General features: G+C 38.4%; 1 protein-coding gene across 4 annotated transcripts in view; it reads left to right on the plus strand.

The window, feature by feature from the left end:
• LOC115219640 (band 4.1-like protein 5) overlaps positions 1 to 15000 on the plus strand; it is a 263963-nt gene that overhangs the window by 102807 nt on the left and 146156 nt on the right. For all 4 annotated transcript variants that reach the window (XM_029789800.2, XM_029789798.2, XM_029789799.2 and 1 more), the window contains exon 2: positions 12022 to 12126. In XM_029789800.2, the coding sequence (XP_029645660.1) occupies positions 12022 to 12126 (105 nt within the window). The remainder of the gene's footprint in view (positions 1 to 12021; positions 12127 to 15000) is intronic.

A 15000-nucleotide genomic window follows, 5' to 3' on the forward strand; every position in this document is an offset into this window, starting at 1 on the left:
CCCGTCCAGCTGGGGAACACATGCGCCATTGAAACCGGGAAACCGGGCCCATGAGCCTGGCTAGGCTTTAAAAGGGCTCATTTATTATTATTATCAATTCTTCATTGAATAGACGTATTTATACATCACCCACAATGTCCTTCCTTTTTCCTAGATGCTAGTTACAGTGGGATATGAAAGACTGGACTGCTATTTCTAGCGGATTGATCAAGCACATAGAAACTTCCGTGTTGGTTCGTTGAGGCTTAGTCATTCCAGCTGGCACAGCATGGGGCGTAGGTACATTGCAAGATTATTGTTGTGAGGATGGTCTTGTTTAATCAGTTAATTAGAATCTCTTTTCAATTCTTCAGAGAATAAGCGATGTGTTGTTTCCTCCTTAATTACCAGCTGTATCTAATTAACTTGTATTTTAGTCATCTCCAGTAATGGAGAATGGAGAATTATGTTCATCAGGCTGACAGACCTATTGTTTGGTTTTGTTTTCTTTATAAGGAAATTTCTTTCAACTTTCATTCTCTGTTATCCTTCACCTGAAATCTCTTTCTTTCATGCACTCACATATACACACCTATCCACAAGTATTCATTCACTCTCATCTGCTGACTGACCTTTCTCTTTCACTCTCTCCTCATTGCTTCTTATTCTCTTTCCACTCCTCTCTTTGATATATATATATATATTTATTTTATAGAAGGAGCTTCTACAGGACTAGAACTGTTTCATTCAAAGAAATCATCAGGAAGCTTTTGAATGAAACAGTTCTAGTCCTGTAGAAGCTCCTTCTATAAAATAAATTAATTTACTCTGCTATGTATTGAGTACCTTATTTACTGTGGTTAACCCCGACTCAACCCGGGACCTATATATATATATATATATATATATCAATGTGTTATCTTATGGACACAAAGAGTTTACCATTAAACTGAAGGATTACTCAATACATTTAAATCGAGTATGTTTCTTAGATTTTTTTCAAGGAAAAGAATAGCAGTAACTTCAAAGTTTGACTTACTCACCTTTACCATGTATGGATGGATGGATGGATGCATGCATGCATGTATGCATAATATGCTTACATATATATGCCCAGATATACATAGATAATTGATACCGGTTGTAAAATGGATATTATTATCCTTTTGACAGTTATTCCAACCACTAGCTCTACTAACCTATATATATATATTAGTAGAGTTAGTGGTTGGAATAACCGTCTAATATCTGTTATACTACCAGTATAAATTATCTATGTTAACCCTGGGCATACATATGTAAGCATATTATGCTCATAGGATACAGGCAATAACAAAGATAACAAGAGTTTATCAGGAATCAAATTTGATATATATATATATATATGTAGTGAGAATTTACAAAATAACAAGACAAACACAGGTGTGTAAACAACAAACAGATGTATTAGTTTAATGCTCGGGAAGTGAGAAAGTCTTTTATGTTTCGAGCCTATGCTCTTCAACAGAAGGGAACACAGAAATAAACAGGGAGAGAAAATAGAAAAAGATTTAGTGACTAGTGATCTATCATGGCAAATACCGGACAGAGGGGTCACACAGGAGAGCTAGGAAGAAGGGGAGATAATAAAGTAATGGTGATCCCAAAACGAAGGTGTGCATGCATGTGTATGTGGAAGGGGGCTGGTGACCTTGACGTGTGCTTGTGTATACATATATGTATTTATAAGTGTATATGTGTGTGTTTGTAGCAGTCCTTTATACAGTATGTCTGCATGTGCATATTTTTGTGTGTATGTATCTATGTAGTGGTCTTTTGTCTGTTGTTGCTTATCCCATATCAGCCCTGATCCTTCAGAAACCCATATTCGCAGGCTTTTCCAGCAAATTTTTTTTTTATCTACAGCTATATTATCTAGTGTGTCCTCTATTTACTGTTTTAACCCTTTGGCATTCGGATTTTTTTGTCAAATATGACTCTTTTACTTGTTTCAGTCATTTGACTGTGGCCATGCTGAAGCACCAGCTTTAGTCGAGCAACTCGACCCCAGGACTTATTCTTTGTAAGCCTAGTACTTATTCTATCGGTCTCTTTTGCCAAACCGCTAAGTTACAGGGACATAAACACACCAGCATCGGTTGTCAAGCAATGTTGGGCACGCAAACATATATATATATATATACATATATACAATGGGCTTCTTTCAGTTTCCGTCTAGCAAATCCACTCACAAGGCTTTGGTTGGCCCGAGGCTTTAGTAGGCACTTGCCCAAGGTGCCATGCAGTGGGACTGAACCCTGAACCATGTGGTTCGTAAGCAAGCTACTTACCACACAGACACTATTATGCTAATTTATTTACACTATTTTCAACAAATTGTACATTATCTCATAACTTTGTATAGGGTAGATGTGAGAGATTGGATCTGGTCAGTTAGAACATAATACAGGTAGAATATTTGAACCGGATATGGCTGGATTAAATGCTAAAGGTTAAACTGTAGGCTGTGATTTGAGGGAGATTTGGCTTTTGTTTCTAATTGGATGAATGATTCCACAGAACCCCACCACACTTTCATTGACTTGAATGTGGTGTAGTTTTAGTGCTGTGGTGTAGAATAGAATGGTAGTTTTGCAATGTGGCATTGTGCTTTTGGTGGTGTAGGGAAGATGTGATGTAGTATGGTCATAGTATACTGCAGTTATGGCTGTAATGTGGTTGTAGTATAGTATAGTATAGTGGTACAGAATTTCACTGTCGTAGTGATAGTGTGTCTGTGATAAACTGATATAGCATTGTTGTGGTGTAAGTGTGAAGGTGTAGGTTAATTTAGGTTAAAATTGTTCCAAAATCTAGTTCAGTTGTAAGGAGTTCTGATGCGTTCAGAGGGAGTTGTAATGGTGGAGAGGAGACACGGGGCAGATGTAACAATTGGTGGGTGAGTGGCAGCCAGAGAGCAGAACGTGTGTGTGTGTGTGTGTGTGTGTGTGTGTGTGTGTGTGTGTGAATATACATGATTGTGTATATATGTATATATATATGTGTTTGTGTGTGTGTGGTGGAGTGTTGAAAGTATTTGTTTCAAATCTTGTCAGAGAAAAAATGTTTTCATGGTGTTTGATAATGGTGGTGGTGGTGATGGTGGTTGTCGTCATCATTGTTGTTGTTAATGTTGTTGTCATCATGGTATGGTGGTGGTGAGTGATGCTGGTGTTGAGTCAGTGGGAGTGGTAGGATTAGTATGGTTACACAGGCCTATTGTTTGTTTGCAAATAAGATTCCTTTATTGTTTATATCAAAGTCGAAACAGAGAGAAGGTAAGAGGGAGGGAAAGAGATGCATTGGTGATGGTAGTGGTTGTGAGTAGGAGGAGGGGGTGGAGGAGGTAAAATATGGTGTTAGAGGAAGAGAGTGTCTATGTATATTGCTACCCACCATCCTTGTTAGTTTCTCTCTATAACATATATACGCCTTTTTTTTTATATACCTCTAGCCTGACTCTTGATGATATGGTTGGATCAGAGCAAGCAGGAGAGCTCTGTGTGTGTGCGCGTGTGTGTGTGTGTGTGTGTGTGTGCGTGTGTGTGTGCGTGTGTGTGTGTGTGGACTATTGGTTCGATGGAGATCAATAATATAAGTATCAAACTGAAATCAGCATTGGGTATAACGTGATCAGCTAAACCCTGAAGGTAGTGCTCCAGCATGGTCATAGGCTAATGATTAAAACCAATACAAGGTGCATGCACACACACACACACACACACACACACTATTCTATCATTTTTTTTCATTTTTTCCCATGCTAGCATGGTATATACAAATATGTTATTGAGGTATAATTTTTCAGCTGGATGCCCTTCCTGTTGCTAATCCTTACCTATTTCTCAAGTAATGAATCTCTTATTTCACAAGTCTTAAAGGGTACAGAGCCAGCATGATGATGAGCGTTTGTTTACAATTAGCATATCATGTCAACAACAGGGACACATTCACTCACTTATCTACAATATGCACACACACATACACACGTACGTATGTACACTTAATGGGATTCTTTTCAGTTTCTGTCTACCAAATACACTCACAATGCTTTTGTTGGTTTAACATAGTAGAATACAATTGCCCAGGGTGCCACAATGTAGGATTGAACATGAAACCATGTGTTTGGGAAGCAGACTTTATAATCACATAGTAAAATATATATATATATATATATCATCATCATCATCATTTAACATTCACTTTCCACGCTGGCATGGGTTGGACGGTTTGACTGAGGACTAGCTCTACCAGGCTCTACTGGCAATGTTTCTACAGCTGGATTCCCTTTCTAATGCCAAACATTCGAGAATGTAGTGGGTGCTTTTTACATGCCACCAGCACAGGGGCCAGTCAGGTGGCACTGGCGTTGACCACGCTCAAATGGAAATTTTTATGTGCCACCAGCACAGGAGCCAGTTAGGTGGCACTAAGCACGCTCGACTGGTGCATTTCATGTCCCACCGGCAGGGGTGCCAGTCAGGTGGCACTGGCATCAGCCACAACTACGATTTCACTTGACTCAACAGGTCTTTTGTAGCACAGCATATTGCCCAATGACTGAAGGGTACTTTTAAACAGGCCGGTTAAGTGACACTGGCTTCAGCCATGGCTACGATCTCACTTGGCTTGCCGAGTCTTCTCAAGCACAGCATATCTTTAAAGGTCTCAGTTGCTTGTCATTGCCTCTGTGAAAATAAGTACTGGGGTCAGTTCATTTGGTTAAAAATTCTCCAAGGTGGTACTTCAATAGCTGCTGTCTAATGACTGAAACATGTAAAAGATAAGGACATCTATCTGTCTGTCTATTATATATATACAGACCAAATAATTGTCACATATTACATTTACAGATAAATTCCTCTGTTTACATAATATCGAGGTCTCTTTCATTCTTTTGTCTTACCATTTTTATCAATACACACACACACACACACACACATATATATATATATATATAAAAAGGCGGCGAGCTGGCAGAAACGTTAGTGCGCTGGGTGAAATGCTTAGCGGTATTTCGTCTGTCATTACTTTCTGAGTTCAAATTCCGCCGAGGTCGACTTTGCCTTTCATCCTTTCGGGTCGATAAATAAAGTACCAGTTTCGCACTGGGGTCGATGTAATCGACTTAATCCCTTTGTCTGTCCTTGTTTGTCCCCTCTATGTTTAGCCCCTTGTGGGTAGTAAAGAAATATATATATATATAAAGGTTACAACCCTTATTCAGGGATAGCAAAATCCTATGAAAGTACTGGTTAGTGACCTATACAAAGAATGTTGAACATTACAGATTAATACTCAGCCCCAAGGTAACTATATAAACCGTGGTTTATATATATTTATTTATTATAATAAGATAAGAAAATAGAGAGGTAAATGATAAATTATTATTTATTAATAACCCCTCTTTCTTCTTCTTCTATATATATATATATGTACCCCAGTGCTTTTTTTCTTTTAAGGCTGTTACTTATTCTATTGGTCTCTTTTGCCAAGCTGCTAAGTCACAGGAACATAAACACACCAACACCAGTTGTCAAGCAGTGGTGGGGGACAAACAGACACAAAGAGACACACACACACAAATATTCTATCTAGCTTATAAAGTTTATCCCACCCTCCCAAGTTGTTTACATTTATATGTCTGTTTGTGTGTGTGTGTGTGTGTGTGTGTATGAGTGCATGAATTGGTGTGTTTGTATACATATTCACACATCTATGTATGCATGTGTATGTAATCCTATACACGCACATACATACATACACACACATTCATACATGCAAATACATATGCACTCAAACCCACTATATATGCATCTATTTATACACACACATGCACACATACATACACAGAGGCTTTCTTACACCCTGGCTGCTGCTGCTGATATTATTTCTGATTCTGTTATTGTGTAATATATATTAATATTGGTTGTATTGTCCCATTATCTGGCTGTTTGTCTCTCTGTCTCTTTCTCTCTCTTTAAATCTCTCTTTAAATCCTGAAGTAGGTCAAGATATCTTGACCTAGAGATCTTGTTGCTATAATTGCTACACCATTAAGCTATTAGACAGAGATAGGCAAGCATTTTGGGGGGAAATAATAATAACGATGATGATGATGAGGAGGAGGATAATGATTTTTCATTGGCTACAGGGCCCTGGAAATGTTAGGGACACTCCAAAGGCGAAATATTATACATAGAATAACAAAAAAAAAAAAAAAAGGGGGATTTACATCAAGTAAAAAGGAGAGATGAGGAAAACAATAAATACATTAATAAATGGTGATAATAATAATCATAATAATAAGGATAAAAGTAAAGATTTTTTTTTATTTTATAAATGATTTGTTTTATTACCATAAGCTGAAAGATGACAGGCAGAGGCTTGGTGCTTTTACAAGGACAAATTACAAAAACAGGTGGGTGTGACATGGAATATGACACTGTTAATGTGGGAAAAATAAACAAATAAATAAACGAATGATGTATAATAGATGTTCTTTTTGTTTGTTTTGTAAAATCTTTTAGTCTGGAGGGAAGACAGTGCCTGCGACTTCTTACAGATTTCTGAAAATGGTGGGAAGGAGGCAGGGAAGATGTTATCATCAAACTAGTGATCTGGCTCATATTCTTGCGATAGAGTGGGGTTGACTAAAGATATCCAAGGTGTCAGATTAAGTCTATCTTTTCAAGTAGGTCATGGATGAATATGAACTCAAAATACAAAGAGGCAAAGAAAATACTGCAAAGAATCTGTTTTAACCCTTTAGCATTTAAACCAGCCATATCCATCCCAAATACCTGTTTTATGTTCAAACAGGTCGGATCTTGCCTCTCACACCTATCCAACAATGTCATTCTAAAAATAAACACTCACATCATTGAAGTCTGGAAGCTGTGAGATAATGCAAGATTAATTCAAAGCAATATGAATGTTAAATAGTTAATATTTTTACAGTTCCTCTAATCCACCGTCCTTGATTGGTACTTATTTAATTGACTCCTGAAAGGATGAGAAATATAATTGACCCCAGCAGGATTTGAACTCAGAGTGCAGAGAGCCTGAATGATTACCACAAAGCAATCTGTCCATCATTCTAAAGACTGACTCAGCAAATTGGTTGTCTTGTAGGGGCAAGGTTGCAAAAATAAAATCAAATGAAATGCAAAGTGATGGTTTGTTTGCACATTATGCTGTACAAAATATAGTAATATCCCAAGAGGAAGACTGTTGTCTTGGAGGTTATAAGTGGGGCTATCAAGGAACCATCACATCTAGGATTATTTTGCATATTGGTTTTAAATTTTGGCACATGGCCAGCAATTTTAGGGGCAGGGGTGTAAATTGATTACATCAACCCCAGTGTTCAACTGGTGCTTATTTTGTTGACCCCCCTCCCCACAAAGGGTGAAAGGCAAATTTGACCTCAGCAGAATCTGAACTCAGTACATAAGTCATACGAAAAACCATTTTGCTTGGCATGCTAGCAATTCTTCCAGCTCACTGCCATAGGATTACTTTGCAATCAGTAGGTAAAAAGTTCTCTTCCAACAGTCATTCATCAGTCTGCAAGCACATCCTAAAACTAATTCCATTCACTCAAACCTTGTTTGCTACTCTCATTCACCTTTCAACAAATTAATTGGATGAAGGGCAACACCTTTCTCTCAGTGGGACTTCGAAATATCAATGAAGTCTTAACCAAAGAAGAGTGTTTCAATCTTCATTCTTTTCGTCTACCACACAATGTCTTTCATTTTAGCTACCGAACAGAGGAAAACTTTCTGCCTTTCCCAACTAAAGGAAGGTAGCAGGATAATCTTCATGTTGAACTCAGCTAGTAACTAGATCTGCCTCACATGTTAAAACAAGTGTCTGACAAAATTATAATAATGCTTTCTTTTCTTGCCACAAGGTTAAAGGATAGGGTGTTTTAAGAGGGTAAAGTATAAATTGGTCATGCATTTATATAGATGATAGGAATGGAAAAATAGAATGTACTGTGAAATGGTTCCAACAGGAAGTCAGTCACTGAACAATAATCATGAAGTACCACCCACATGTCTCAAATTACCATGACTACTAAAGACAAGTATCTTTTCCCACCTGTTGTCTCCTGTAGCCTATGACCACATGTTCAAGATAGACGCATGTAATCAGTTCATACATACCCACCAATCTCACCTTCCAGCAAATTTCCTTGACGACAGTATCTAGCTTTTTGCTATCATCTTCTTCCCTCAAGTGCTACTTGAAGATGTTGATAGTGTCTAAGATAAGTAGAAGGTCACACATTTTAATGTTGGGATGAGAATATACAGTTTATGAAATTGACTTCAGTACCTACTTAACAAACATACTTATTTTATTAAATCTGTTTCCTCTGGTGGTGGTGGTGGCTGTGGGGAAAATTTCCCCAGTCCACTCTACTGATAGGCAAAGCTGACACTGGCATGATTTGAACCCATAATGTCAAGTAGAGATTTCCTAACTATTTCATTAATTTCAATGTATTTTAGGATAAATAAAACTATTTGGAATACTCTAAAGCTGTGTTTCTCAACCATTTTTTGTCTGGACCCTTTGATTCCTATTTTACTTGGGTGGATCCTCTGCACCATTTGATGCTTTAAAAAAATACCATTATATTTACATAATTAAATATGATTAGGAATTATATAAAAAAAGTTAAAATATTTTGTGTATTGCAGAGGTATAACCAATTTACTGCTCATAAATTTTAACAACAAAATCTTAGATGGACCCTAAGGGCCATATGGACCCCAGTTGAGGACCTCTACCTTAAAGCAAAAAGCTTTGAAATATATTACTTAAAAATGGGTATATATTTTAACATATACTCTTTTACTTGTTTCAGTCATTTGACTGTGGCCATGCTGGAGCACTACCTTTAGTTGAGCAAATCGATCCCAGGACTTATTCTTTATAAGCCTAGTACTTATTCTATCGGTCTCTTTTTGCTGAACCACTAAGTTATGAGAACGTAAACACACCAGCATCGGTTGTCAAGCGATGTTGGGGGGACAAACACAGAGACACAAACATACACACACACACACACTCACACACACACACACACACGACGGGCTTCTTTCAGTTTCCGTCTACCAAATCCACTGACAAGGCTTTGGTCGGCCCAAGGCTATAGTAGAAGACACTTGCCCAAGCTACTTACCACACAGCCACTCTTACGCCTAAGAATAATTTCAACTTATAGAAAGTACTTTTCTAAGTACTTTTGGTTGCTATTTATCAAACGAAGTATTCAGTTTTGGTTTGTATGTTTCACATTTTTGAAAAATTAAAATATTATTACTTTCATGGCGTGTGATCTGAGGGAGATTTTGTTACTAATTCTAGCAGGCATTTCAAGTGACTGCTTAGAGGCTGTCTTGTTAGACAATAGGTTTCACTAGTGAATAAGATGTGGGTGTCTGAAGAGGTTTTGTTGAGAGGAGGCATGCAGGTCAACAGAGTGATCACGGCTCCTTGTTATGCCTTAGTTTCAGGTCACGACTGATCAAGTAGCACTATGCTTAAAAAACTGTTCTTGCTTTGAGTACACCATTTAATTTTCAAACAAATGTTTCCAGTACTACATTATCTACTGTTCCCTTCTATTTTTTAAAGATAGTCCGTTGCCAGCCTCGCCTGGCCCCCGTGCTGGTGGCACGTAAAAGCACCATCCGTTCGTGGCCATTTGCCAGCTCCGTCTGGCACCTGTGCGGGTGGCACGTAAAAAGCACCCACTACACTCACGGAGTGGTTGGCGTTAGGAAGAGCATCCAGCCGTAGAAACACTGCCAGATCAGACTGGGCCTGATGCAGCCTTCCGGCTTCACAGTCCCCACTTGAACCGTCCAACCCATGCTAGCATGGAAGGCAGACGCTAAATGATGATGAGTAAGGTTGTTGTTTGAATAGAATTTAGCTACTATTTCTAGGTAGCATATTGAATAACCGCATAGACGCTTCCTTATTGGACAGTGATTAAAAATACGTTGGTAAATGAATGTTTTGCTATCCCACACACAACTCATTTTGTTTCTTTTATTGTATGGCTTCATCAACAATAAAATATTTTCTCACACTTCAGTTTGCTCAATTACAGACAACTGGGAGGGTTTTTTTAAAATTATTTTTTAAACATCAACAATGAACAAAAACAAAAGAAATTATGGCAGCAGCTCTCTCTCTCTTGAGATAGTTTACTGTACTATCAAAGACTCTTTCCACTAGATTCCCACGTGTGTGTGTGTGTGTTAATGTTTGTTTTTATGGTCAATTACAATAAAAACAATTCTACATTAATCTGATGTGTTACCCTATGTTTTTGTAGAGTACAAATTATTCTTTTACAAAAATATTGCTGATAGTGACGTCAAAGTTTCGGCCAGCTGAGCCATTGTCCGACAATGGTTTAGCTGGGTGTAACTTTGAAGTTACTGTCAACAACATTCTTATTTCTTTACTGCCCACAAGGGGCTAAACATAGAGGGGACAAACAAGGACAGACAAAGGGATTAGGTTGATTACATCGACCCCAGTTCGTAACAGGTACTTATTTAATCGAACCTGAAAGGATGAAAGGCTAAGTTGACCTCGGCGAAATTTGAACTCAGAACGTAGCGCCGACAAAATACTGCTTAGCATTTCGCCCGGTGTGCTAACGATTCTGCCAGCTCACCACCTTAACGACATTCTTGTATAAGAATACTATATACACACACACCTACATACATATGTATATCTTGCTCATATGCACATGCATACATACACACACAAACACACATGTGTATAATGCCACCACATACACACCTATTCTCCATTTTAATGAGCAATTTCCATTCCTGAAAAACCACTCATAAATTGAAACTCATTAATCAAAGCACATTTTCCATTTGACTCTCATTAAAATATTAAAATGTGTTCCTGCAAGCTCCAGAAGGCCTAATTGTTTCCAAATCCAAAATCCTTAATTTAATTAAATAGAATATTTTAATGACTGAGAATCATATGAAAATGCTAAAGATGAAAAAATAATGACTAAGAATAATTAACATCATAAGAATTTATAAACTTTTGAGAGGATGCAAAATAATTCTTTTTTGGCATAGTGATCTTGAAGCACATTATTTCATCATCATCATCATTTAACATCCATTTTCGATGCTGGCATGGGTTGGATGGTTTGACCAGAGCAAGCAGGAGAGCTGCACCAGTTTCTCATTTGATTTGGCTTGGTTTCAACACCAACACCAAGTGGAGGCGCACTGGCTCAGTGGTTAGGGCAGTGGACTCGCAGTCGGAGGATCGCGGTTTCGATTCCCAGACCGGACGTTGTGTGTGTTTATTGAGTGAAAACACCTAAAGCTCCATAAGGCTCCGGCAGGGGTTGGTGGCGACCCCTGTTGTACTCTTTCGCTCCAACTTTCTCTCACTCTTTCTTCCTGTTTTTTATCCCCGACTTCCTACACAACCGCTGGGCCTGGATGCTTATTCATCCATTCGTCTATGCTCTCGGTGTCGGGGTTTGACCTGCTTTCTCTTCTGCGGGTCTTACGACCACGTTTTGGACTTCTCCCACTCTGGGACGAAGACCGCTTCGCTCAACAAACAAACAAACAAACAAACAAACACCAACACCAGTTGCCAAGTGGTGATAGGGAGACAAACTCAGACAGAAAGACACACACTTAAACATATATATATATACATACATACACACACACACACACACGATGGGCTTCTTTCAGTTTCCGTCTACCAAATCCATCTGCAAGGTTTTGGTTGGGCTGAGGCTATAGTAAAAAACACTTGCCCAAGGTGCCATGCTGTGAGACTGAACCCAAAAACCATTTGGTGGGGAAGCAAGCTTCTTACCATACAGGAATTATAAAAAATACTTATTAATCTTTAATTATTTGCTATCATTTCATTGAAATATTTTTTATTTTGATTTTATTTTTTTTTTTCCAGAAAAAGTCAACTGGTGAAGACCTTATTGAGCAAGTATTTTACTTCCTGGATTTGATTGAAAAAGAATATTTTGGTTTACAATTCTCAGATGCACACAATGTTAACGTGAGTATTCTTTATCATTCATTTGTAGTAATCACAGATCATAGTGTCTAGTTATCTATCTGCCTGTCTGCATATCTATCTTTCTGTCTGTGTATATATCTGTCTGTCTATCTTTCTATCTGTAGAAGTCCTACTCTGACAGACAGACAGACAAACATGTCTGTTTGTCTACCTATTTGTCTGTTTCCCCATTTGTTTATCTATCTGTCTGTGTCTGTATCCATCTATCTCTATGCATCTACCTGCATGTCCCTCCCTCCTTCCTTCCTCCTCCCTCTCTCTCTCTCTCTCTCGCCTAGGGTTAAGATACAGGACTCTTGACATGTTCAACAAAGCGTGACGCCTAAACCAATCAGCTCAACCAACCAATCAGCTTAAGTAATTGTGTGATACTACACACTGATTGGTCAGAATACAGTTTGGAAAACCTAGCAATCTGGAGCCTACCCAGTTGTATTTAAGGCACAAATTCAATCATCTCGCTACAGTCAAAAATTGTGAAGCATGACTGTCACCACTACTACATGAACCTGAAGATTGCAGAATTTAATGCATGAAAGTACTAGTTCAATCAGAATGAACATTTAACATTCTACTATTTTATTTTCTATTATATTATATTACCTTATAATATATCATTATAAAACGTGAAAATCAGACAAGGTTGGAATTCCTTTTATTAATATATTCTTCTATACACAATCACACACACCCATATATATATCTATATATATTTCTTTACTGCCCACAAGGGGTTAAACATAGAGGGGACAAACAAGGACATTAAGTCGATTACATCGACCCCAGTGCGAAACTGGTACTTTATTTATCGATCCAGAAAGGATGAAAAGCAAAGTCGACCTTGGTGGAATTTGAACTCAGAATGTAACAACAGACGAAATACGTATTTCTTTACTACCCACAAAGGAGCTAAACACAGAAGGGACAAACACGGACAGACAAAGGCATTAAGTCGATTATATCGACCCCAGTATGTAACTGGTACTTATTTAATTGACCCTGAAAGGATGAAAGGCAAAGTCGACCTTGGTGGAATTTGAACTCAGAACATAGCGACAGAGGAAATATCGCTAAGCATTTCACCCGGCGCGCTAATGTTTCTGCCAGCTCGCCGCCTTCCTCTCTCTCTCTCTATGTATATATATATATATATATATATATATATAATATATATATATATATATATTATATACATGGGTGTTTAAAAATGTTACTGTCTGGTATTAGACAGAGAGATAGTGAAGGAGCTTGTTTTTTAAAACCTCAGTCAGGCAAGTTTACAAAACATGAATGCCACCACATTCCAGTCATTCTAATTTGGTTGTTGTTTAGATTTGATAAAAATTCCTCTGTTGTGCCTGATTATTTATCAATCTGGAATGAAAAGGAAAGTTGCAAAAATTTCAAGGTGTTGCCATTTCCAAACGATCAACATGTGGAAAAAGAATTTTATTTCAAAATATCAATATACGCACACACACACACACATACACCCTCATAATCCAAAAAAATAAACCATCCAATTTGAGTTTGCTAGAAGCTCCAGTGAAGCTTTGTCTCATTCTTAAGGCCTATTTTGAAATTTTCTGGAGAAAAGAAAATTAAATCGAAATAGAAAATATTTCAATGAACTGATAGCAAATAAAGATAAATAAATATTTGTTGTGATTCTTGTGTGGTAAGAAGCTTGCTTCCCTACCAAATGGTTCTGGGTTCAGTCCCACAGCATGGCACCTTGGGCAAGTGTCTTCTACTATAGCCTCAGGCCAACAAAAGCCTTGTGAGTGGATTTGGTAGACGGAAACTGAAAGAAGCCTGTCGTATATATTTATATATATGTGTATGTTTATGTGTCTGTGTTTGTCCCCACCATCGCTTGACAACCGATGCTGGTGTGTTTACATCCCCATAACTTAGTGGTTCGGCAAGAAAGACCAATAGAATAAGTACTAGGCTTACAAAGAATAAGTCCTGGGGTCGATTTGCCTGACTAAAGGTGGTGCTCCAGCATGGCCGCAGCCAAATGACTGACACAAATAAAAGAATAATATGGCATGTGTGGTAAGAAGCTTGCTTCTCAACCACATAGTTCCAGGTTCAGTCCCACTGTGTAACATCTTGGTCAAGTGTCTTCCACTATAGCCTCAAGCCAACCAAAACTTTGTGAGCAGATTTGGTAGATGGATACTGAGAAGCCCACCGTGTGTATGTCTGTTTGTGTAAGTGTATGTTCATGTCTGTTCCCCATCGCTGCTTGACAATTGGTGTTGGTGTGTTTAGATTCCCCATAGTGGAGGCACAATGGCCCAGTGGTTAGGGCAGCAGACTCGCGGTCATAGGATCGCGGTTTCGATTCCCAGACCGGGCGTTGTGAGTGTTTATTGAGCGAAAACACCTAAAGCTCCACGAGGCTTTGGCAGGGATGGTGGTGATCCCTGCTGTACTCTTTCACCACAACTTTCTCTCACTCTTACTTCCTGTTTCTGTTGTACCCGTATTTCAAGGGGCCAGCCTTGTCACTCTCTGTGTCACGCTGAATATCCCCGAGAACTACGTTAAGGGTGCACGTGTCTGTGGAGTGCTCAGCCACTTACATGTTAATTTCACGAGCAGGCTGTTCCGTTGATTCGGATCAACCGGAACCCTCATCATCATAACCGACGGACTGCTTCCACAGATTCCCCATAACTTAGCAGTTTTGCAAAAGAACTGATAGAATTTAATGCCAAGCTTAAAAAAGAAAAAAAAATAAGTACTGGGATCCATTCAACTAAAAAAAATTCTTCAGGGCAGTACCCCAGGATGGCCACAGTCTATGAATGAAACAAGTAAGAGAATAAAAGAATAATATGT

The sequence above is a fragment of the Octopus sinensis genome, linkage group LG15 (genome assembly GCF_006345805.1).
Source record: "Octopus sinensis linkage group LG15, ASM634580v1, whole genome shotgun sequence".
NCBI classification, from domain to species: Eukaryota; Metazoa; Mollusca; class Cephalopoda; order Octopoda; family Octopodidae; genus Octopus; species Octopus sinensis.